Here is a 23735-nt window from a genome sequence, read left to right on the forward strand (position 1 = left end):
GGATCATGTAAGGTCAGTACTAGCCATAGCTGTTATGGCTATTATTTTCTCCTTTCATGGGAGGGTGCTCAGCAAAATGAGATTGTCACGCTCTTTTTTTTTTTTGAGAGGACAGCGACAGACAGTTAAAAGCCTCTTCATGTAAGGATGTTATTTCATAAAGACACCAGCACTGGATTATCCCCTTCACTTTAAACTTCTGCCAGCTTGTACAAAGAGATAAAACAAAATAGCCCCAATCCCAGGGGTGGAGAAGTGCTGGCCAGATCTGCCCATGTCCACAGCTTTCATTTTGATTAGTCACATGTGAGGAAAATTCACTTAGGCTGAGAGGTAAATTTAATACCAGTTATGCCCATGCTGTTCATATCACAACCATTTTCACATGATGCCACTTAATTCCCTAAGAAGCAGAAAGGTAAATCGGTGGCTGGCCAGCTAAGGTGTCATAATGCATTAGGACCAGGGCTCGCTGCAGGGGATAATGGTTCTGATTGCTGTTGACTCATGTCTCCACCAACTGCCTCATGTAAAATAAGTGACATTTAAAAGGCATCAAGATGTGAGAAGAGGTAAAAAAAAAAAAGCAAAAAAAAGGAAGAAGAAAAAGCAGAGTACTAAACTTGCCACTTGAACATAAAGTCCCTTTTTCACCCTAAGTGGTATAAAAATGATAACTCGACATGCCATAGGTGACCTGCACTGTGCTTTGAACTTCCTGTCTTGTGTTTTTAGAGAAAATCTGTAAAATTGCTTCTGGGAACTGCTCCAACATGTTATCATTTATTTCCCATTTAATTTTTTTTTACTTTTATTTTTTTGCCCTTAGATATCAGTCTATTCATCTTTTAAAAAGCTTAAGGCTGAATCAAGTTAGGCAATGGTATACAACAAGAGGCAGCCTAGTCTCTGAAGGCCTATTTAAGTCTATTTTTATAAAGAGAATCAAATTCCAGTTTACAGTAAGCATATGCTTCAGTTGACATCTGTTTCTAAGACTTGGATGCTTTGTTTGCATAACAGGCACCAATAAATGGCCTTGTTTTAAGTCTGCTCACTCGGTTGTATTTGGGTTGTTCAGCTGGGGATTTGAGTTGCAGCTGATCCCCTACCGCTCATAGCAGATACGAAAGGGAAGAAAAAAATCTGAGAAACCCAGTCTTATTTATTAATGCAGATTTCAACATTCTCAATGAGCCACTTTCCTTTGGTTACATGACTACCAATTCTTATTTGCCCAAGCAGAGAAGTGTTTCAAAGTATCAAATTAAAGATAATAAAAAGTTTGTTTGTTTTTTTAATGTTTTGTTTAATAGCATTTGTATCTTTCTTAACTGACACAGCCTGGTATTATGAAGAACGTGTAATGCTGGGAGTTAAATGGATGATATGTGTAAGAAATGCGTTTGTTTTGGCAACATATAATTACATAGTATAGTAATTTTTTAAAATATTGTGTTTTCTTTAAGTGTCCGTGCCCTACTGATGATGCAGTCTAAAATGTTTTATAAATAAAATTAAATTCCATCTGCTTTCTTGGGGAAACACATTCTGGACTTCTCAAGGAAAAATACAAAAGTGTATATGTTGCTTCTCTAGCTGGCAGAATGTAAGCCTTTCTCTGTGACGTGATGCATTCTGTTGCAATTATATGATATTTCCCTGATACCTGTAATATAATTTAAATACATTTCTACAAAAGCTAGGAAATGCCTGTAAAGAGCACAAAAATGTATTGGTATTATCACAACTATATAATTACTTCACTTAATAACCTCTGTAGTTTTTTTAAAGTAATAATATCAGCACTCATTCCTTTTTAGTATTTTGAACTCCCCCCCCGCTAAATTATTGTAAAGTGCTCTCTAGTAGTGTACAGAATATGTAACATATTTCAAGTGGATTTACTTATCAACTTTTTCTAGTGGTACCAACAGCAGTAGTGTGAAATATATCTACTCCCATTTACTCTTATCCATTGCACCTACTTTCTTTTTCCCTTTAATTTTTATATATGGTAAAAATTTCATTGAAGAGAGATTTTAGATGACAGGACTGTAATTTTAAACCCAATAGAAGAGGTGTAAGCAATTTGAGCTTAGCTGAAGCATAATCTTAGGTTGTCAAGAAGAAACCCATTCTCCCTATGCTAATCAATCAGTATATCAACCGACCAATCATCTCCTCAGCTTAGCATATATCCTAAGGTTTGATATATCTATTAACTGCCCATCATGCAGCTGGTCTCCAGTTGATGAGATTCCCCCTATCTTGGCATTTGGAGGCAGACAACTGAGCTATCACAGCCTCAGATAAATACTAAAGTGGAGATTTCAATCCTGCTCCTGATAGCAAAGACAATTCAGGAATATAGAACATATTTTCAGGAAAGAACACATAGAGAATTACATTTTCAGCAGTGTGTTATATGTGAAAATTGCATATATTTCATGATCCCTTCTTCCTCCACCCCCCTCGCTTTCCCAGAAGTAACAGGAAATTACTCTTTTATTGTGACTAAAACTCTTAACAGGAAAAGAGAACAACAAGAAAGTGCTAGAATTTGTTGTTAACTGCTAATTACTATAATGGTGACATACAACTACTTTTTTAAAAAGTGCTTTTCCTCATTATTACAGTGATACTACTTTATTGATGGAGAGCAATATGAAAATAGTGTCACAACACATTTAATCCTTAAGGAAAAAGTTTGAATTTCAGAAGATTATACACCTGCCTCTCCATTTTTAAAGTCTGAGCTAAAAACTCATTAAGAAAAAACATAATCTAGGTATTAAAGAGTCTACCTCCTAATATGGGAGTTCAGCATGCAGATTTAACATTGTGTTTCAAGGTCTATCTGTGCAAGAAATGCTGTAGAAACTGAGGACTTACCATGTTGGCTTTGCCATTAGAAAAAATCTGCCTCAAAGAATGAAGTGGCTTAGGTTACATAGTGTAAAACCTTGCTACTCCCTAGAGAGAATCCTGGGGTCACCCAAGGGTCTGTGGTGACCATGGAATGGAGCATACAAGGGAAAAGTCTCCCACTCAAATTGCTGTGTCAAAAGGTGGGGCCCAATTTCTGTGCTGGCGTACGACTGAGCAATTCCTGAAGTCAGAGAACGTGTGCTCACTTTAATTAAGAATTTGATCAACTTTCTTTCAGTACCTACCAATGATAAACCTAAACATGTTGTTACGAGGTTAGCGCATAGGCTTTCATGCTTTCATTTAATTAAATTGGGTGTAATGATTTGCTTTGGTTTTGTTCCTTTGTTTTTGAGACTCAATCCAGTGGATGTTCTGAAATGTGTTCTTTCAACACTGAAAAATGTTCTAAGTCCCTAAGCCATATATCTTAGTCAAAGCACATTATTCTTGACCTAAGAGCACTTATGTGTTAGAATGTAAAAGAGTAAGTGTTTATACAGCTCTACAATGTTTTTCAGCAGAATTCTTGTAACACCTGTGTTGCTCTTTTGCATTATTTATGCCTTGTGAAATAAGAATGTGGTCAGTTAAGTCATAGTTCATTACAGTAACATCGGAAATGTGAAAGTAATCAAGGAAAATTGGTTGTTACTATTTCAGGCCACTTTAGAGACTAAATTCTACTTTTACCACTTTTGTATCCTCCCTTAACATAACCCACTGAAGCATTGATTTCCTGGGAAGGATACCCTTGGATTTGACTCTACAAAATTATCGAAAGCAGTATTACTAGCATATACTAATATAATAAAGGCTACTTGGTTTCTCAGAAAGACCATGCATATTTCAAATTCAAGGCTGGTTCATTAGCTGGGATACACTGGCATAATACCACATAATACCAGCTGAAGATTTGGCCCGCTGTATTCAGTGCTCATGAAAGTGCCAGATCAACAGCTATGGCTCTTGAAACCTGTTCAGGCAAAAACCAGCCATAAGCAATGGTAGTGTGTTGCCCTATGAATGTATGTCAAACCTGACCTGCAAGGATCTGAAGCATCTTCGTGCCTATTTAATCCTTGGCCTTTCAGAAAAAAACTTAAATATTTTCCCTCACTATAAATGATAGCATTTGCCTTAACTCTTACAGTCTAAATTCATATGGAACATAGATCCATGTGGATCTATAAATAGATGAGATGTCTCAGAGTGGCTCATCCTTGTGCAGTGTTCTCACTTAAAGAACTCGTTACAAATCTAATCCCATGTGAGAGATGAAAACAAGGTTTAGTAATGTAGCGAGATTTTGGGCACCTGCTGCAGGGTGGTTGCCAGTACTGTAGGCTTTTAAAAATTGCACGCTTAGCACCAGTTGAAGATACCCCCGGAGAAAGAATCAAGGCTTATTAAATATGGTGACCTAATGATTTCATTTAAGAATATGCAGGATGCATGGTCCCCTTTTGCCAGTATATGAAGTTCCAAGTACTGTGATACTGTTTTGTTAGAGAGAGATGGTCTAAAGCCTTCAAACTGAACCATGCACACAATTATTATTTCCACTTGCACACAATTAATATCTCCTGGCAGCACAGAGCAGACGTTTTTCTAATAGTTTGGTAAACTATGTAGAAAGGCAGTTTGATAAAGAAGAAAAATACTGAATCAGAAGCTACTAGGACCAGAACGGTATTGTCTTTGTTTAGTTAATTTGATGGGGAAAAAAATAAAACAAAACCAAAAAACAAACATGAGAAATCCAAGCTCTAGACAATTCTGAACACAATCAAAATCTGCCAAATAAATTCCACTTTATTTATCTTGAGCACTACATAAGGGTGCATAGATCAGTTATCCAAACTTCCATGTTCTGTATCAAATATTTGAGGAAGATAAGCAATATTAGTTACCAGGGTTAATGTACAGGTTTGTTACGTTCTCTCCCCATGATACATCTGTAAAAAACAAAACTAATTAAAAAAAAAAAAAAAGGCAAAACCCCAAACCCCCATGAAAAACCACACAAAAAATCCCCAAACCAACTAGTTTCCTCACTTCGTCTATAGACAAAAGTGAAATTAGGATATTGGAATTGACTAGATAGAGGTACAAGGCTACAGCTGGGATAAGGTTGATTATATATATAAGCTATTTTGAATACTGAAAAAAGCAGTTATTTAATTGAACTATCCAACTCTTTTTCTGGACATGATTCTTTAAAAATCTTCCTTTCTGTATGGCTTTTTGTTTGTGAAGCAAATAAATATGCATGCACTCAAAATTTATTATTACATATTTAAATGGTACAGTTCAAATATCATTGAATATTCTTTTTCTACACTTCCCAGAATGAGTGCTCATTTAAATCAGATATTATGAAAACTGGATGACTAATCCTAAATTCAGGTGTACTACCACTCAGGCTAGGCAGATTGCTAGTTGATCATGCTAAGATGCTCCCTTATCCATTATTGGATCTGAAAAAGAGGAGGATTAAGAATTATCTGACTTCTCAGTTAATGTGCAAATCATCTAAAAGCTCAGCTTAGAAGGGTCTTAGAAAGCCAAACAGCACTAAAATAATAATAATGTCTTAAGTATTTTTAATAATATAAATGTGCTGTATCACATTTTTAGAGTGAAAATAGAGTTTTATAGTTTATATCTTGGGTGGTCTTTTATCTCACTCTTCCTGTTTTTGTAATTATGTATGGAAGTCCTATGACTCTATTTTTAATTAAAAAATTTTATTGCAATTAGAAGTTGTCACTTGGGACAAACTTACACTGCTGAAACTTAGTAAAAAATTATATTACTTTCAGGCAGCAGTAGAAAAAAATTTGATAAGTATCTTAAGTATCTTTGGAATGAGCATTAATATTAATCTATCTACTTTTAACAAAGCATGAGGGAGGGAAGGAAAAGTGTATCTCAGGAAATATAGTGGTATAATGTATCTATGGTCTTTGCAGGGTGTTTTTTTTCTGTGATACTTATTTCTAGTATCTTTCTCTGCTCTTGGTTATGGTGAAAAAACCCTTCACTGAAAAGACTGAAATACTATTTTTCTATATTTTCAAGGGACAGGAGAGTCTGTGAACCAGAAGGCATCTCTTAATGTTCCATCTTTGCATTTTTAGGCTAGTTCTCCTGTTTGCTATAGCAATATTTGTTTTATCATTTCTATCATTCCAATATGTATACTTGCCTTTCAAAATCTGTGAAAAGTATTTAAAAAGAAAAGAGAAAATACTAGCATTTCAAAACTCTATTATAATGCATTTTCAAATATGTCAGACACATCTTTGTTAAAATTAAACCAAGGATTGGTTTTGAGCGAATAGCCCTATATCCTTACAGATGCTGTGGATGGATGCATCTAAGCTGCTTATTATATTGATGGGTTTTGCTGCTCTGCAGCAAATGAAAACAGGCAGCTGCTTCCTCCATCAAAGCAAAAAGCAGCCTGAGTTTTTATTAAACGAGTGTTCATTTCTTCTATTGCCAAAATTCTTACACAAAACAAAAGAGCAGTTTTAGCACATTATTGCTTAACTAGACATGAACAACTGACAGCAAGTGATAAGCCTGTCTGCTTTTCACAACTGGTAATCATTTTTGGAATAGATGTTTTAATATAGTTGAATATAAAATTTTGTAATTTACATCTACAATGGTACATAAATTTATAGATCCAGTTTTTTGCAGGAGAACGAAGGCTATAATCACAAAAGGTTTGTTCCAGTGTTGTTTAATTTTTAATAACTATTTGAAAACTAGTTTAAAAAAAACCCACACAACACAATCAAATTCATTCATTTGAAAAAAGCATGTTAAAGACAATCATACAAGTAGATTTGTACAGTTTGCCGATTTTTCTTATGGAAGAGATATGCATACATTTACAGCTTTGACTTGTTACTGTATTTCCACATCAGTTCCACCGAGCCTCTTAAGTTTGCGCTCTAAAAGAAATTTGCAGGTTGCAGACCATCATGTTTCCCTCCTAGTCTTGAATAATAATGAGAATGAAAGTGAGAGATACAGTGCTGAGGCCATTTTGCCTAGGCTGAAGATCTCAGGCGGTGCTTACACATATTTTTCAATGATCTAAATATCATTAATTCTGCTTTAGATTGAAAGAGAGACAAGAGTTTCTATAAAATGTACATGCATAGGGGAAAAGGGTGAGATGTGTTTCTCTTTCTATCTTCTATTTCTCGTGGTGTTCTTGTACCTTTCAAACTCACTTATAGCATTCTTGCTGTGGAAAAATAAGCTAGCCATTCTCCCTGCCTCAAATTACTCCACTGGACTCAAAAGGTGGTTTGCCTTGTGCAAAAGTCAGGTGCAGTAAGACATGGGTGTGAGGTGCTACTGTAAAGGCCATTAAATAATTTTCTTTTTTCACACTGTGTGCATTTATCACTGAAGTTGCTTGCTTGCAAATTTCAGAATGCAGAGCCTCAGATTAGACAATTGCACTTTCAAAACAGGTTAGCTCTTATGTTGACACTTGAGGTAGTCAAATGTCCAGAAGGGCACAGTACTCTGTAGCTGTTCTCCTTTAGAAAATCTGCTCTCAAATTAAATTTTGTAGGAAAATAGTTCTAGACACACCATCTGCAACCAACTTGGTGACGATGACCCCTCTTTTATCTGCTTCTGCTGTAGATGGGTGTAAACTTAAACTTGAGGATGCAAGTTTGAAAATAGGGGGTTTGTGTACTGCAAACAGAATGAAATAATGAGAGTTTTTTCAGTGGTTTTTTTTCCTCACTTAGCAATTCCGTCTATTCCTTCATTTTACTGAAGTGACCAGACTTGTCTTTAGATTATTAGGAAAGTCATTTTCTATGGAAGGTTTCCACTCTTCTATACTTGCATTTTGTGGCAGCTAAAAATTTGGGTATTTGTGGTATTAGTGCCTTATTACATGTGTTTATGTTTTTTAGATTCACTACACCTTAGGTGGGATCTTGGGTAACCTGGATTACTGATTATCCTTTCATCTGTGTCACATTTTGCATGCTGTGTGAACAAGTGAATGAAAATAAAATCTTTGCTTCCTGACTATATTAAGCAACATTTTTAATGATAAAATTATATTGAAAAGGGGCCTGAGATGTGGAGTTTGAAGAAAGTTGAGAGCTAGAAGTATTTTTGAGAGCTATCCATGCAAACTAACTACAGCAGTACAATTAATTACAAGTAGTCTTTCTCAAGCAATTACTCAAATTAGAACAATCATGTTATATGTTACTAGCAAGGTGTATTTGGCAGACATATGCTGTGCATCTACTTGGTACTTAGTCATAATTTTACTATTCATGATTTCATATTTTTTCTTTGACTTGGAAGTGAATGTTAGTGTTCCACTGACAGAAGGGCTCATAATATTGGTTAGAGCCTCGTTTTGAAATTTACTCCAAATTACTATGCTGTTGAACCTTGATTTTGACCTGCTCTCTTACTTCTCCAGGACCTCCAGCAGGTGTACCGTGCTTCTTGCTGTGCATGGTGGTGGTGATCCACAGAAAAACTAACCAGGATGAAATTATCAAATTTACCTTCCCTTGTGACTTGAATATAAGCCATTGTCAGTAGAAAATAAGATTTGATACTCTAAAATTAGGATTGTAACAATGCTACAGTAAGAGTGGAAGGACCTTATTTTAAATTCCTAGAATTCCTTATGTTAAATTTCTAGAATATCCTGTTCCAGTAGATATCTTAGTTTTGGGGATTTTCCATCCACTCTACAGTCTTTTAGCAGAGGAGATGGGTAATAGTTGCCTGTCTGGATAGGTGCTTAATTGAACACCTCTGCACAGTCCATTGTGGTGCCAAAGGTTTTTCTGCTCTCCACCAACAATGTGTCTTGTCAGGAAGGATAAAAAATACTTTTCTTTGGGTCAGAAACCAATTCATCATTGCTCAGTGCAATTGTTGGTACTTCTTTTGAGACATTATTCATCTCTTTGCCCATAAAGCTTTTTTTCCTGTCGCTTTGGTGGGTATTAAAGTAGATAAGGTGATTTCATGTAGCCAAGAATCAGGACACAGTAGAAAAAAAGATCTTTCTGAGTATATTCATCTGGAGAAAATGACTGACTTTTCAAATTTAAATTGTCTTTGCTTTTGAGGGTTAAAATAAGATTTGTGCAAAATTTACTTGAAGCTTCAAATTAATAGGAAGATATCTCATAGTTTAATAGTGCAAATAAAAGACAAAATTTGAATTTTGAGATCAGACATCTGTACATGTGGCCATGTGAAGTGCTAGGGAAAAGTGACAAAACTTTCCATTTGGCTTAGCTTAGACAGGAATTTCTTAATTTCCTAGCATGAATGAAGCGGTTGTTGGACAGCTTTATACCTCCTACACAGAGCTTCAAGGGATGGTTCACACTTCCCATTGCCCCTTTGCTTTCTGTGTGTAATATTGGCGGACAGTAGAGCGGAGTTGCACTCTATCTTACACTATCCCAGTTAATCAGTAGCTACTGCAACTTCTTTGTACCTATGGAACAGTGCAGAAACATAATGCTTGCAATAATCAAATGTCTTCTTTAAAAAGACACATCTCAAAATTCTCAGCATTCTATCTTGAGAATTTTCTAATAACATGCTGTTCTTTAAGAACTTCACATCAGATCTCAATATTTGTTATCCAAATGTGTGACAGCACTCTTTAAAACATGTGGTAGAAAGCCACAGAGGAGAAACAATAATTTTAATTTTTTTTTTTTAAATACTGGATAATTTATTTCTAGTAGAAAATTTTCTGTATTATCATACAGGATTCAGTGTTTTTAGGTTCAGCACAGAAGCAACAGAGGTTTTTTTTGCTTTGGACTAGTGGTGCTTCACCTGATGGTTAAAAAAAAACATCCTCAGAAGGCTACCTACACATGATTTAGTCCACATGGGTTGAAGGTTGCTTTAAAGAACTGTTATGCCATGGCTAGTGCAGAAGGACCTGACACTTTCCATTAGCAAGCACCATGAGAGTAATAAAACCAACTTAATTTATGTGTTCTTAGCATTATTGTGATTTTTTGTTCATGTTGTTCCTCTATAGGAAGAGTTTGGGTGTCTTTTTTGGTTACATCATACCTAAAGGTGTTAGAATGACTCAGGTTTTTTTCTTGGCCTTCCCATAATTTCATTTTGTGTGTTTGAGTAACTTAATCTGTCTCTGTCTCTTAATTTGGTTCCTAATGTGCAAAATCGGAACAATAGAAATTCATGATGTCATCAAGTTCTTGTGAGATAGACTCCATTACTCTGGTGGATTTTATGATACGGTGATAAGTGCTGTAGAAATGTTTGCATTTTGTATGTCTCTGCATATATAGCATTTCTCCATCCATCACCATACTATGCAGTGATAACGTTTTTCTGTCCCTACTACCGTAGTAAGTATCATTAAGCTGTCTGGAAGTAGACATTATCGCTCTTATGGCACATTTGTAGTGGATCTCCTACTCCATCCTAATGGTGAAAGGGTACCTGCCAAGAGCTGAAATGCAGGCAGGCATTTCTCTGTGAGCGCTGTCTCTCTTCCACGTCTTCAGACATGCCAAATCACAATCCTTGAGGCTCTCCTTTAAACACCAGCACAACTTAATTTTTTTATTTGTTTCAGTAGAGATTCCAGTGTTTTCTGGCAACTATTCTGTTTTCACATTGTAGTTATCAAGGTGATAAAGAGTTGTAAAACCTCCAGTAAATGTCGCAAAGTATTTATTTTTGCAAAAAGAAACTCTTATTTCTGTCTGTTTCCTTGTACGGTGAGATTTTTAGTCCCTCTGACTAGGACTTGTAGTATATTTATAACCTGTTAAATGCAAGCACCATTTGGGGAGCTTTTGATATTCTTTTGCCTATACATGTGTAAATAATTGACTATCATGTGTAAGCAGTTGCACATGCAAATAGGTACCCATGTTATGTATTTATAATCAAATTCATAATACAAAATGAGAATAATTTTATTTTAAATATGAAAGAATTATTTTAGGTGTGCTCACAGGAAACTTAATCCCTATCCATATGTATGTGTTTGCAGGAAATAAATTACACTTTTCACAACCTAGTGGTAGTTGTTAACTCATAGGAATTGCTGCATTTCTGCATTACAGCTGTATGTTTTCTAACAGAAGCAGAACTATCTTATACTTGCAACTTCAAAATGTAGGTCATTGTGTTGGTGAATGTAGGTCAGAGTGAAGGGGAAGACAGAATGCAAACTCCTCCACGTGGATCTTTAAGCTTATCCCTCTTTTGAAGTTAAAGAGGCTTACCTACCTGTTCAAGCACGAGAAGCTTTTCCTTTTACTAAAATTAACACAGGTATTCTGGCTTCTGGCTTCTTGGCTTAGCTGGAAGCACTGTGTGCTTCCACACTTGAGAGCTGTGTTTGTGAAGGACCTCCTGACTCCTGCTTCTTTAGCTGCCAGCCACTTACATCATTGCTGAGGTAATACTTCCTTCCCTATGGGGGAAGGGAGCGGGGAGGAGAGTGGTGTGCATCACTAGCATCTGCCTAAAGAAGAGCATTGTCTTTCTGAAGGTGCTTTACCCTTCTCTCAGCACAGAGCTATCTGATACACCTGCAGTTTCAGCTGGTATCAACATTGTAATGGTAGCAGGGGAAAGAACAGTGACCCCTCATAAAAGATTTAGTGACACTATTCAAAGTGCCCTTTCAATAATAACTGTGGAAAAGCCAGAGACATTTGACTGAGGGTACTGAAAACTCAGATGTTGAAGGATTTTGCTACAATTGACAAGTATTTTTAAAACTCGCTCAAGCTAAAAGTTTGCTATAAAAGGGTTTAGGTTTTTTGTGTTTGTGGGCATGGGGTTTTTTTGTAACGTGAGATATAAGTATTATAAATGGTATTAAATTAGCTGTGTCTTCACTAAATATTAAAAAAGCACTTTTATTGCTTGAGTATACACCAGTCACTGCAAACTGAAACATTCTTTATATTATACACTAAAATATTTAAACAGTTATTATATTTATTGCAAAATCTGTCATTTTAGCATATTTCAAAGCTCAAAAGCATTGAAATGCTCAAAAGGGAGATGGAAAATCCTGTACAATTCTTAGTGTATGTTTCACTGAAGAATGGGTGGTCGTATGTGAATATTTTATTTTAACCCTTAGCAAGTCTAAGCAAAATAGCACATTCATGAACACGTAATCAGCCTGAACTGTCATAAACAGGACAAATACCAATATCGCTTTAGTGGTTTTGTCATACATATGAATAGTCAGTCTATTTTTTTTACCTTTAAGATCTTTGTCATACAAAAGTTATATGCAAAGTTTTGACCAAATCCTGTCTAGGCTTTTGCTTGATCTGCATGCCGACAGCGCATTCATAAATTTTCATGACTTATCACTATGAGTAAGGGTAGTTCAGAATACTGACAGGGTGGAAAGGAAGAGTTATGTATTTGATGGTTACAATCAGGCTCTAAGTGATTTAAAAAGACAACAGTTTTTCTCCCAAACTTCTGCTTCTGTTAAATATGTTGTGATGTTTTTAAAGTCTCGAGAATAAAGAATTATTAAAAATGTTCTAAAGGATGCACATCCATAGTAAGCTGCATGGAATTCAATTTACCTGTCGAGAAATATCTAAACATGTCTGTTTTTACTGAAACCATTGAGGTGTCTGTAGTTCATAATACTAGGTTTCTGTCATGTTAATTCATATTGCTGTGTGTTGTGGGGGGAGGCTAACCCTGGTTTTTACCTGTGGACAGGTAGGTAAGCATGTTTTTTCATTGCTAAGCAACAACTGATGGAAAACATACAACCATAGTTTGGCCGCATATGCTTTTGATTCATCCTCCCTTAACTTTGGGAACCTAAGTCAAGTGCCTGAATACGAGTCTATTTTCCCCAGGCTCCCTCCAGCAATGGAGACTGGTGCTTGCAGGAGAGCATGCAAGCCTCACAGGGTCTGTGCTGCCCTCTCCGTGGGCCACAGTGCTTCAGTTACATGTTCAAGTGAGGTGGGAAACTGGTCTGACCAAACAGGGAGTTTCATGAGTGAGTGGTGTTGAAGGGCTAAATTTGCATGGATGCCTCCAAGTACTTGCCAAGGTTGACAATGACCAGTGTAAGTTTTATGACGGAAGCTTATAAAGTCATGAATAATACAGATTAGGTGAAAAAAGCATGATTGCTCCTGTCTATTCCCATACGAGAACTACAGGGCCTCAAATGAAAACGAAAAGGGAGGTGAGTACAAGAGAGAGGAGATGTTTCTTTATACAGCGTGGTGAAACTGTGGCACTTGCTGCCACAGGATGTTGCAGCTATGGAAAGTTTACCACAGTCCACAGAACAACTTGTAAAATCCCTTGGTGACTATTAAACAGAACTTATCACTTGTATCTCCTCTCCTTCTCAGGAACTTCTTGAGCCACAACTAGAAATCATGCTGCGTTATTGCCCTAGTCCTGTATTTGTCCTTAGCATGTGTGGCTGGTCATTGTGCCTTACAGTCAGACTGATGCCTGACCTAACAAAACCTAAGAGAAAAGGAGCTAGATAAAAAGAAACTGGGAAGAAATTAAATGACTGTAGAGGACAGCTAATGAAAAAGGAGGGGGCTCCTGTCCACTGTTAGAAGCAGGCTACAAGGCAAGGTGGGCCTGGCATCTGGCGTGGTACAGTTTGATGTTCGTGTGAACACCCAAATGTTAGAAGTTTCATGGAGTTAAATTTTACATAACTTTTAAAGTCTTGACAATTGCATATTCAGTTCCAATGCTTAAATCAGAAGTCTTCCATTAGAAGTCTTACTTGTTTCTTTATTCCATGGTATTATGGCAAATTTAGAAAATTAAATAATTGTTAGAGGTCTGCAAATGGTAATATGTATTAAAATATTATTTTAGACAAGAAAAAATCTGTTTAAGATGGCAAATATCTTTGTTTTATAGGTATTTGGCCTTCTGAAGAAGTGCTGGCTTACTACTGCCTAAAGCACAATGAAATATTCAGGTACAGACTTAAACATAAAAAGATATTTTCCAATCTATTAGTTTTATTGTATCTGCATGGTAAAGATTGCTATGATTTAAGTCTTCAGATTAAATTTAAAATGTTCAAGGTGAAAGCACGTTGCTCTTAACAAAGAATTCTGAGCTGCCTTTGGGTACTAATATTGCACAGCAAGCTTTCTGCTATATGTCAAAGACTTTTGATTTCCACTCAAGGCGTTTTATTTCACTTTGATTTTTGGGAAACAAAAGTGAAGCTCCAATCGATCAGTACTGATTGTGAAGGTCAGGAAAAATAAAAGACATTCTTTAAACTGACATCTGTTGCAAAAGCAAGCAAAATATTACCTGATAAAATACATAATAATCACTGCATATAGAGATGGAGAAACTTGCACCTGTATTTAAGTGTTGTGAAACAATTTTGAGACATCCTGCACTTTTATTTGTTTTTGGTTTTTCACATTTTCTAAACTTGTAGAAGACAGTTATCAAGGCTCCAATAGGAACACCTAAAAGTAAAATCCATCCTGCATCCTCTCTCTTTCCCCTTGAGTATACAGAGCTTTGCACTTGGTAGTCCTTGAAGTTTCATTGTCCAGAGGATGAATGGGGTGCAAGAAAAGCCATTATAACAGTGCATTTGGAGGCATAAATTGTGTTCTGAGTGAGGGTGCAAAGCTAATACCAAGTAAACCAGCTTGGAGTATACAAAATGCCTCAGTCTGTGTACACATGGTGTTAGTAAATAAGGAAGACCAAGCTGAAAGTCCCTGTCCCTTGTACCAAAGCTGAAAGCGTGTCAGCTGTGAGCTGGTTCCTGCAGCTTGCTCAGATTCCTATCTGAAATCAAAGACCTGGCACCAAAGCATGCCCTGGTTTGTAAAGCCTCATTTCTACTCTGTCCACCACCTGAACGAAGCCCACCCGATTAAAGGAGGCAGCTAACACACTTAATCTGGTAGCTGCTGCTCCTTCCTCTGAGTTTAGCTGGGCCCTGCACTGTGTGACTTTTGCTGCTGTACTGGTGTCCCTATAGCACTTTGCCGTCCAGCCCCATGCCGTGGCTCATACGCTCTGCTTGTTCTCAGGGGCTCTTCACAGCAAACCTCCCTGTGCTGCTCACTAAAAGGGCATTTCCTAGTTTGGGTATGCAAGCCTGGATACTCAGAGACAGCAATCAGCCAAACTTCCATGGAGAAAATGGGCAGTTTCACACCTGATTTCTCAGGATTATGCCCTCTCAACAGCAAGCTCAGAGTAGAGTTTCTTATTTTAATTCTCATTGATAAATGTCACTAGATATTGCCTGAGAGGTGGATATGATTTTTAAAATTTGCTAATAAGGGAACTTTGCACTGAAATAAGTTATTTATATGCATAAATATATATATGTATATGTGTGTATGTATATGCTCGTATATTATGTACATACAGACTTGGTTCAAAATGCACTAAAAACCCCACACTAGATGCTTTCTGTGTTTATTTCAATAAGCATGACTCATAAAGGATTAAGTGCCTTGTAAATCTTATATATATAACCATATGTATATACTTTTAATATATATGACATATATGGTTTAGAAAAATAAAAACTTATGTGAGAAAAAACCTATAATCATTCTATTTAAACCACAAACAGCAAATTTCCCACATCTGTTTTATATTCTCATTGGGTTTATGTACGGCTTGTTCCTCCAAACTGTGTCCATCTTTTGTCTCATTTCCATTAAATAGGACAACCAGAACAACCAGACTTTTTTCAAATAAAATTTGTGGAGTCTAAGAAAAATAAATCTATCCCATCCAGACAGCGAGCATTAGTGTACAGTCATACAGCATAGTCCAGTGAACAGAATATCAGCATCTGTATACTGATACTGATAATGGCATCCTAGATGCTCTTCCTAAATATCAGTGTCGAGTGAGTAGTCGACTTTCACATAAAAATAGATTTTCAAATGTTGGTATTTTAGGGGAGAAGAAAAGGTGCACCAAAAAAAAATCTGGTTAGCTGAAATTCCATTTTCTGCCTGTCAAAAATGTCTCAATGGGAACGTTTCTGCCAGCTGTAACAGTTGCCACAGATTTAGCTATAAAGCAGTGTGTTCTTAAACTGAGGGTCTGCCTTGCCCCAGACGCCGCTTCACGCAGTTTCGTTGTGGGATCAGCATCCCTCCCTCCTCCCCTCCTGGGGCAGGCCATGGCTCTGGAGGACATTCTTTATGGCTCCCCGTCCAAGCTCCTATCCAGCACACTCTCTGCACCAAATTATATTTCACATGCACGTCTTAATAACAACACGGTGCGGTCTAAGTTAAAAGCAGCCTTTTAGACTATGTATTCAACCCTCTGCTCAGGTTCAGTTTAGGCTCTTGACACTAACTTGGTTTAGTTTTCTGTGGCTTAACTCTTTGCTGTTCCAATCGTTGTTCATAACAGCATTGTTTGTAGGTCACTTGCAGTTTTAAGTGCTAATTGAAGCATTGGATTTCTTCATATGTAATTGTTTTGTGGTATTTGGCTAGTTTTAAAACTTCTCTCTTTTTAATATAGAAAGGCTTTTAGGCACAACTATATGGAGAGATATATAAATAATATTAATTTCCCCATTTACTTCTCTAACTGTTTTTGCAAGAATGAATGTGGATTAACATTGTTATCCTTTCCTAACAATTATCTTTCGCTACTCTAGCTAGTTTAGTTTTAAAAGACAGAGCTATTGACAAGGGAAAAAAGGGAACCTTCTCAGATTTTTCAGCTCAGCGGTGGTAATGTTGCACTGAACACTAATGAGGGAACCCCCACTGATTTGCCTGCTTTGTGACTTTTCTATTTCATAATTATTTTTAAAACGCAGACCGACATGAGGTAGCCTAGTCGTGTCTCTACAACTTCCTGGTAGCTCAGTTCTTACTGCAGATGGCAATTTGTTCTTGTAACATATATGTCTCTCTGACCATTTTCATCTAATTTGTATGGGTTCTACCATTTCCTTTCTCTCTTTCAGGGACCTTGCTGTGTGTGAGCTAGGGGGTGGCATGACATGCTTGGCTGGGCTCATGGTAGGTCTTTTCTCAATTCCAATCCCATTCAGAGGGAGAAACAAAAGAAAAAATGTTCCAGTGCCTCCAACTGCTGGGTCAGAGAACTGTCAACAGCCTCAGCTGCGGTCAAGCTGCAGAGTCTTGAGAGACCTTCTAGATTGACTTGCTTTCGTATCATATTGATTTTATGGTTGCCTCGATGAGCAGAAACATTTTACCTCCATGTAGTCAATATCTCTTGTTGTGACATTCCAGGCCACGTACAGTCTGTCTTTCATTGCCATAGCCGAAGCATTTTTTTTTTTTCAGATTATAGTCCCATTTGCTAAGATACAGGAATAGCCTGGCGAATCACAGTTGGAGCACCATGATATAGCTGCTAATGTTTTGCCTGCATTATTACACCAACAAACATGATCCAGAGCTCTCGGTAATTAGATTCTTTTGAATTAGATTGGCCATTCAGGAGAGTCGTTCACCATTCTCTGGGTTCTGAGTCATGTATTCAGGAGATATTATGTAGCAGTGCAGTGCATTAGACAAGTTTTTATGTCTCTACAAATAAAAGCATATTGTTACACTGATTGGCATTTGACAAACCTGTCGCTCTTATACAATGTGTCGAGGTTACAGCCCAATGTGCGAGCATGTCAAAGCTCACAAAAAAATTACCCTTACAAAGCCATCTGCCTGCAATGCAAAGTTATATGAAGGGCATCAGGCAGTCAGACAGAAGCAAGCTGAAAGGCAGAGTGACAGCCTTGTATGATGGCTCTACTAGATAAACAGAAGCCCGCAAATGAAAGCCTCTCAGAATACCATCATCCGCTGTCACAATGCAATTACGGAACAGAATGATAGCAAGATAGAGGCTCCCGCAAATGGAATGATAAAAGTATTGACTGATTTGATTGAATGATTAAAATAATGCAGACATAAAATGAAAAAAGATTGAAGATTGTTACAGAGAAATAGGTGAGGAAGCATGATACTGAAGGCTTGTCACTCCTGTCTTCACTTCCACACAGACAAGCATATTTGCTCATTGTTTGCTGTGCTCTTTTTTTCAGGTTGCTATTTCTGCAGATGTCAAAGAAGTTCTGTTAACTGATGGAAATGAAAAGGCCATCAAAAGTATCCTTATTCAGATAGAAAACTGGTTTGTTGTGCTCGTTCCTTTTTACTGGCTGAGTAACAATCGATATAAAGACAGACAGCATGGGGTATATTAAGAAAAAGTCCCCACATAAGTAATTAAAAAATAGATGTAGAATATCTTGAACAGGGCTACAGCTTCCTCCACAATAAATGACACATTTTCTTCTTTAATTAAAAATGTGCGTGTTGGTATAGAGCAAGTACAGTAGTAAATATTTGTCTTATGGTTGAGTACTGAAAGATTCCTGTGTGTATGCTGCACGTTACAGGAGGTGTAGCAGTGAATCAAATCATTAGCTCCCCTTCACATGTTCGTTTTGCAGAAGAACTAGATTTTTTTTTACTTTCAGATACTAGCCTCTTAAAACATTCACAGTATTTGTATATTGTCATAGCTTTTCCAGTGTATATTGAAATGCATGGTTTCATTGTTGCTGCTAAGTTATAACTGCCTACAAATTACCCATTTAGTGTGCTTAATCAATTATCAATTTATCATTATTTCTCTTGATGTAAGATTGCAGAACTCCTCCTTGTAGATAAAATAAATAAAATTTTATTATATTTCTTGTATTAGAATAAATTGCTATTATGCCCTTCTAATATGAACACATAGTTCAGAAAATTGAACTGGACTTTGGCTAAGCGAGAGAATGAGTGAGCATAATTTGTGGCCACTTTAAATATCAGCACAGAACAAGAACAGATATATACAGTGAATACTAATAGCCCTTAGAAACTGAGAGAAAAAAAAAGGAAGATATCTATTCACTTTTGTTCCTTGGTAATCTTTCCATTTGCATTTTAAGGCAGACTAGTTTTTCAGGTTTTGGCCACTTCATCATCAGAATTATTTAGATTTTAGTGTTGCATGTATTTGCGAGCTAACTTAGTGAGTACTTAGTGAAAAAAATAAGTTAAACTAATTTGTGGTTTAAAAAAATTGCAGTTGCTGATGACTGTTAAAACAGGAGGCATTGCAGTGCAGTAATAGTAGCTACTATGTTTAAAAAGACTTTCTCAGAGGTAACTGAGGTAACTATAATTGCTTACAACCCTTTAATAATTTAATGGAAAAAACAGGCAATCCTAGATTATATCTTTTAAAACTTGATGGAAGCCTTATAAAAGTCTCCTTTTTCTTGAAAATGCAAGTTCTCAGTTGTGTTCCAGGGATTCTTAGTTTGTTAAATTCTAGTTTGTTATACTCATGTCTTGAGGAGGAAGTATTCATTATTCTGTGTATTTTAATCAGCATCATGCCTTCCAATCTTTCTTCTATGTCATTATGAGGATAAAAAATGTGGAAGAAAAAAAGTGTTTCAAAACTAGCCTAACAAAACAAACTGATGTTTTATAGAAGCACAGGTATTTAACAAAAGGTCATTTTACCCACAGAAACCTTCAGGTGAGCTCAGTAATCATCAAGTCAGCAAGTATCTTGCATAGCAGATTCCATAAAAATACCTGAACTTTTTTGAAATTTAGAAGTCTTCTATAGCAAGGAAAATTGGCGAGTGCTAAAAGTATTCACTCAGTCTTTGGAATTAACAAATTAAAGTGCTTTTACTCCTGAAAAAAGATAGTTAATGTCATCATCTAATTAGCACACCTTAGTTTTTCACTGTATTTTTTTAAAATATCTTTTATTTCCAGAAGTCTTACAAGAAGTCTTCATCTGTATTCACTCAGTGAATCCCTTTCAGAGAAGCGATTGGTGGAAGGCTCTAATGGGAATTTATTTTTCTTTTTTAACATTTGGTGCTCTGAAGGCACAGCATTCAAAGTGCTTTTATTGTGTTGGATTTTACAATGGGCTTAATATTAGCAGGGTGCCAAAGTGCAGCAGACTAAGAACTTTACAGTGTAGGTGGAATGGATTCTTAAAAGTGCACATAATAAAATTTATTTTGCATTTTATGTGTTTTATGGACTTCAGTAGTAATTTTATGATCTGTCTTATGGTAATTTTCTTTTGCATTATTTTCTGTAGTGACTAGCTATAACAGAAGTTCAGGCTAAATTTAGATCTGTTTCAGCCACACCAGCCTCTGAAATCAGTAAGAGTTTTTGGTGTAATTGGAAATAGTATTTGGCCCCAAGTGCCACAGACGACAAATGATGTATTTCTGCTAATTTTTATTATTGCTGATGGTATTTTTTAATTGTTTAGCATACTATATTAAGTTAATGTGGGATAAAATACTGTTTTCTTTCCTAGATTCTGCTCTTCAGGAACAGTTAATGCCTAGTATTATGCTTTTTATGTAGGTATTAGAGATTAAAATAATCTTGTTTAAAAATTACTGTTTACATCTTCCCTTTAAATTTCTTAGGAAGCTTAAATTACATGCCAGTCATACTATAATATCCAAAAATTACTTTTCCAAAAGTAAAAGTGGTTGTCAACAAAAAAGAAAAAAAATCACTGTCAGAAGCCAGGAAATCACCAAGCAAGCCTGCTAATTATTCTTAATGGGCAAGATGAGCACATTAAGAAACAAATGAATACATCAGTGAAATGTAATTGAAAATCGACCTGGCAATAGTGCATTGCATCTGAGAATCTGCCTTTGTATTATCATCATCATCATAATTATTGTTGGTTTTGTTGTTGTTATCGCTGTTCAGTGAGCGTAACTAACAGCTTTGCTTTGTGAGCTCTCAAGCTTTTGAGGATTTGATTTTTCTTTTAATTTTTGACATTCTTCATATTATTTTCCATTTCATACTGCTGCATGAAGTATTCACTATGTATGTTTTCAATATCTATATTAGGATATGTTAGTGAAATGTTACAAGTTAAAACAACTTACAAATATGTTAATTTCAAATCATTGTTGTCATTTTAACCATTCCACAGTGAAATATATAGCTATATTTTATATTAATAATTGGTCTTATCCGTGAGGTTTATGGAAGTTTTTAAAAGGATATTATGATTTGAGTTACTAGTCCATTTAAAAGACTTCACTCTAACTCACTCCTTTTGCTTATCGTGGGCAGATTTTCATTGATTAACAGATCATTTATATGGCAAAATCAATAAAATAAAGACAGATGTTATTGCTTTTGCAGCTTCGTTCAAAACTTCATTGTTGGTTTTGTGTGTTTTATATAAGTTCTTTCAGGATAATTTAAATAAAGAAACTATTCAAAAGAAAAACATAGCTATTTTAAGTGAATAATAAAGATATACATAGGCAAAGTTATCAGATTCATGCCCCTTTGTAATTTTGGGTGTTATGCATTCAGATACAAATTTTCCAACTTAGGTAATATCTATGACATAGTCAGTCATGAACATGAAATTCTATTTCCCCAGAACACTGGAAGCATCTATACTTGGTTCTACATGTCCAAATCCAAGGATGAGGTTCATTTTTAGTAAAAATTGTCTCCTGTTTCAGAGAGGCTGTGTACCTTCTGCCTTAGCTCTGTTTCACACCATGCACTAGTGACTTGAACTACTGTCTGAAAGCATCAATAATACAAAACATTGCTGCAGTGTACTATAATGGCCAGTAAAATATAGTGTATGGATCTTTCAACAGTCCTGGGAAATTTAGGTTAGAAAGGTCATGTTCAGCGTGAATGCCTGAAGACAGGGGCTCATAAATGATTTTAAAAAGCTAGGGTTAGCATGTTTACAACAATAATTAATATTTTTGCTCAGTTATATAATTTAAGTGCAGTCTAGCTAATTTATCAACAATGTTACTTCTGCCTCTACTTCAAAATAGCATGCTTTACTCATGGAATTATTTATGCCTTCCTTTTACTTCACAGGTATAGACCATTCATTACTACTTCTCATTGCATATTGTGGAAAAGATTTAAAAGGCACATCCAGACTACATAGATTTGTTTAAACCAGTTTTCTGTCATTCCATTTCTAGTTTTTGGCTTCAACAAAATATCAGTTGTCTTTTCTTTTACATTGTTTGGATAGAGGCTTTCTTAAAATAACTTTTCTTAAATAGCCAACTGTGTTAGGAAGGCCAATTACGTTATTTTAGCAAAGTAAATAAAAAGATACATCAGTGATACTTTAAATTAGCCTGACACTAGTGTTCAATTTTCTTATAAGAGCACTTGCAAAGCATTCAACATATTTTGTGCACCTAGAAACATCCTCCTAATTAGCATTAGATTTCCTGTACCTTAAATAAGAAAGAGGGTTCATTGACATCTTTACTAAAAATGTCCGGTTAAGATAATTTTTTGTATTTCAGAGTGAATCGTTCAAATACGTATGGATTCACACTGGTGACATTTAGTATTCTCATAGTTTTCAGTCACTTCCTACACCTTTTCCTTCCAATGGCTTCTCACTAACCACAAATGACTGATTATGAAGGTTACTTCTCTAGGCATAGATGACTGGGCACAGCTTCCCTTGAAACTTTTCATTGACAGCCCTTGCTTTGCCCTGCCTGAATGGCTACCCAAATTTGTGACCTGATCTTCAGAACTGAAAGAAGCTGAGACATGAGGCTGAGGCATTGAGATGCGAGGCTGAGGCACTGTTGCAGTGCCTATGGCGAAGAAAAGGCATTTATTGCTTTGCACTATATATCTTTTATGGTGGTTCCAAACCATTCTCAAGAAAGCAAATGGACTAGGAACTCTTTTGCCCATAGGCTAAGGTGCTCCCATTGTGTGTTGGATTTGACCCAGACAGACCCAGGATCAAATGTATGTGTCTTGTGACAGGGCAGGTTCTCAAAACCCTTTAAGCCTCCAAAATCTCAGCACTGTGATCTAGTGGTAGAGTTGACAGCAGCATAAACTAAACTGGACATTAAGTGACCGTGCTAAAAATTTCTGTTCACCATGGTTGTAATTCTTATATTTGTAAACAATAGTTGCCTTTAAATGTATATAAGGTATGGGAAGTCTTTTTCAGTTCCCTCTGTAGCTACAGGGCTAGCAATTCCGTAAATGAAACAGTAAATAGAGGTAGGCAAAAAGAGCAAGTTGCTGCATAGATATATGGCTGATGTGCTGGAGTAGCAATGTAAAATTTATGCTTCTGAAAAAAGACTCACGCTTAGCACAGATTAAAGAAGACCAAACAGATAAAAGACATTATGAAGGTATTAACATTGGAAAAAAATATTTTTTATTATTTTTATTACTGCTCTGGTTTTGTAGATAATTCTTAACAAATATGCTACAGATGTAAGTGAGATCATCACAAGAAACCAAAATGCAGGAGTATTTAAGGCTCAGAAAGTGTCAAGCTGGTAAGATTCTACTAAACTGTTTTACTGATTCTTGCACATAATTGTGTATTCAATGTAAATGCAAAATGTATGCAAAAGTGTGAAAGTGTGACCTATACTACTGATGCTGACACAGACATATACACAACATAAGTAGGTAAGTGATGCAAGACAGAAATTTGGGAGTATTAAAAAAAAATGTTAGCCCCGAAGGCATGCTCTGGAGGGTAAGCATTGCAGAGGTTCAGAGAATTTGGTTTCAGATCATCTCCAGAGCCCTTCCTGACCCACCCTGTAATAGGTGTTGCCACTGAGGCTAGCTGTTTAACTA

At 36.1% G+C, this 23735-nt stretch overlaps 1 protein-coding gene across 3 annotated transcripts in view; it reads left to right on the forward strand.

Annotated features, from left to right (window-relative positions):
* CAMKMT (calmodulin-lysine N-methyltransferase) overlaps nucleotides 1-23735 on the forward strand; it is a 227313-nt gene that overhangs the window by 167128 nt on the left and 36450 nt on the right. For all 3 annotated transcript variants that reach the window (XM_030034668.2, XM_030034669.2, XM_030034667.2), the window contains exons 4-7: nucleotides 13909-13969; nucleotides 16982-17036; nucleotides 18089-18152; nucleotides 23359-23425. In XM_030034668.2, the coding sequence (XP_029890528.1) occupies nucleotides 13909-13969; nucleotides 16982-17036; nucleotides 18089-18152; nucleotides 23359-23425 (247 nt within the window). The remainder of the gene's footprint in view (nucleotides 1-13908; nucleotides 13970-16981; nucleotides 17037-18088; nucleotides 18153-23358; nucleotides 23426-23735) is intronic.

Source organism: Aquila chrysaetos, chromosome 13 (assembly GCF_900496995.4).
Source record: "Aquila chrysaetos chrysaetos chromosome 13, bAquChr1.4, whole genome shotgun sequence".
Lineage (NCBI taxonomy): Eukaryota > Metazoa > Chordata > Aves > Accipitriformes > Accipitridae > Aquila > Aquila chrysaetos.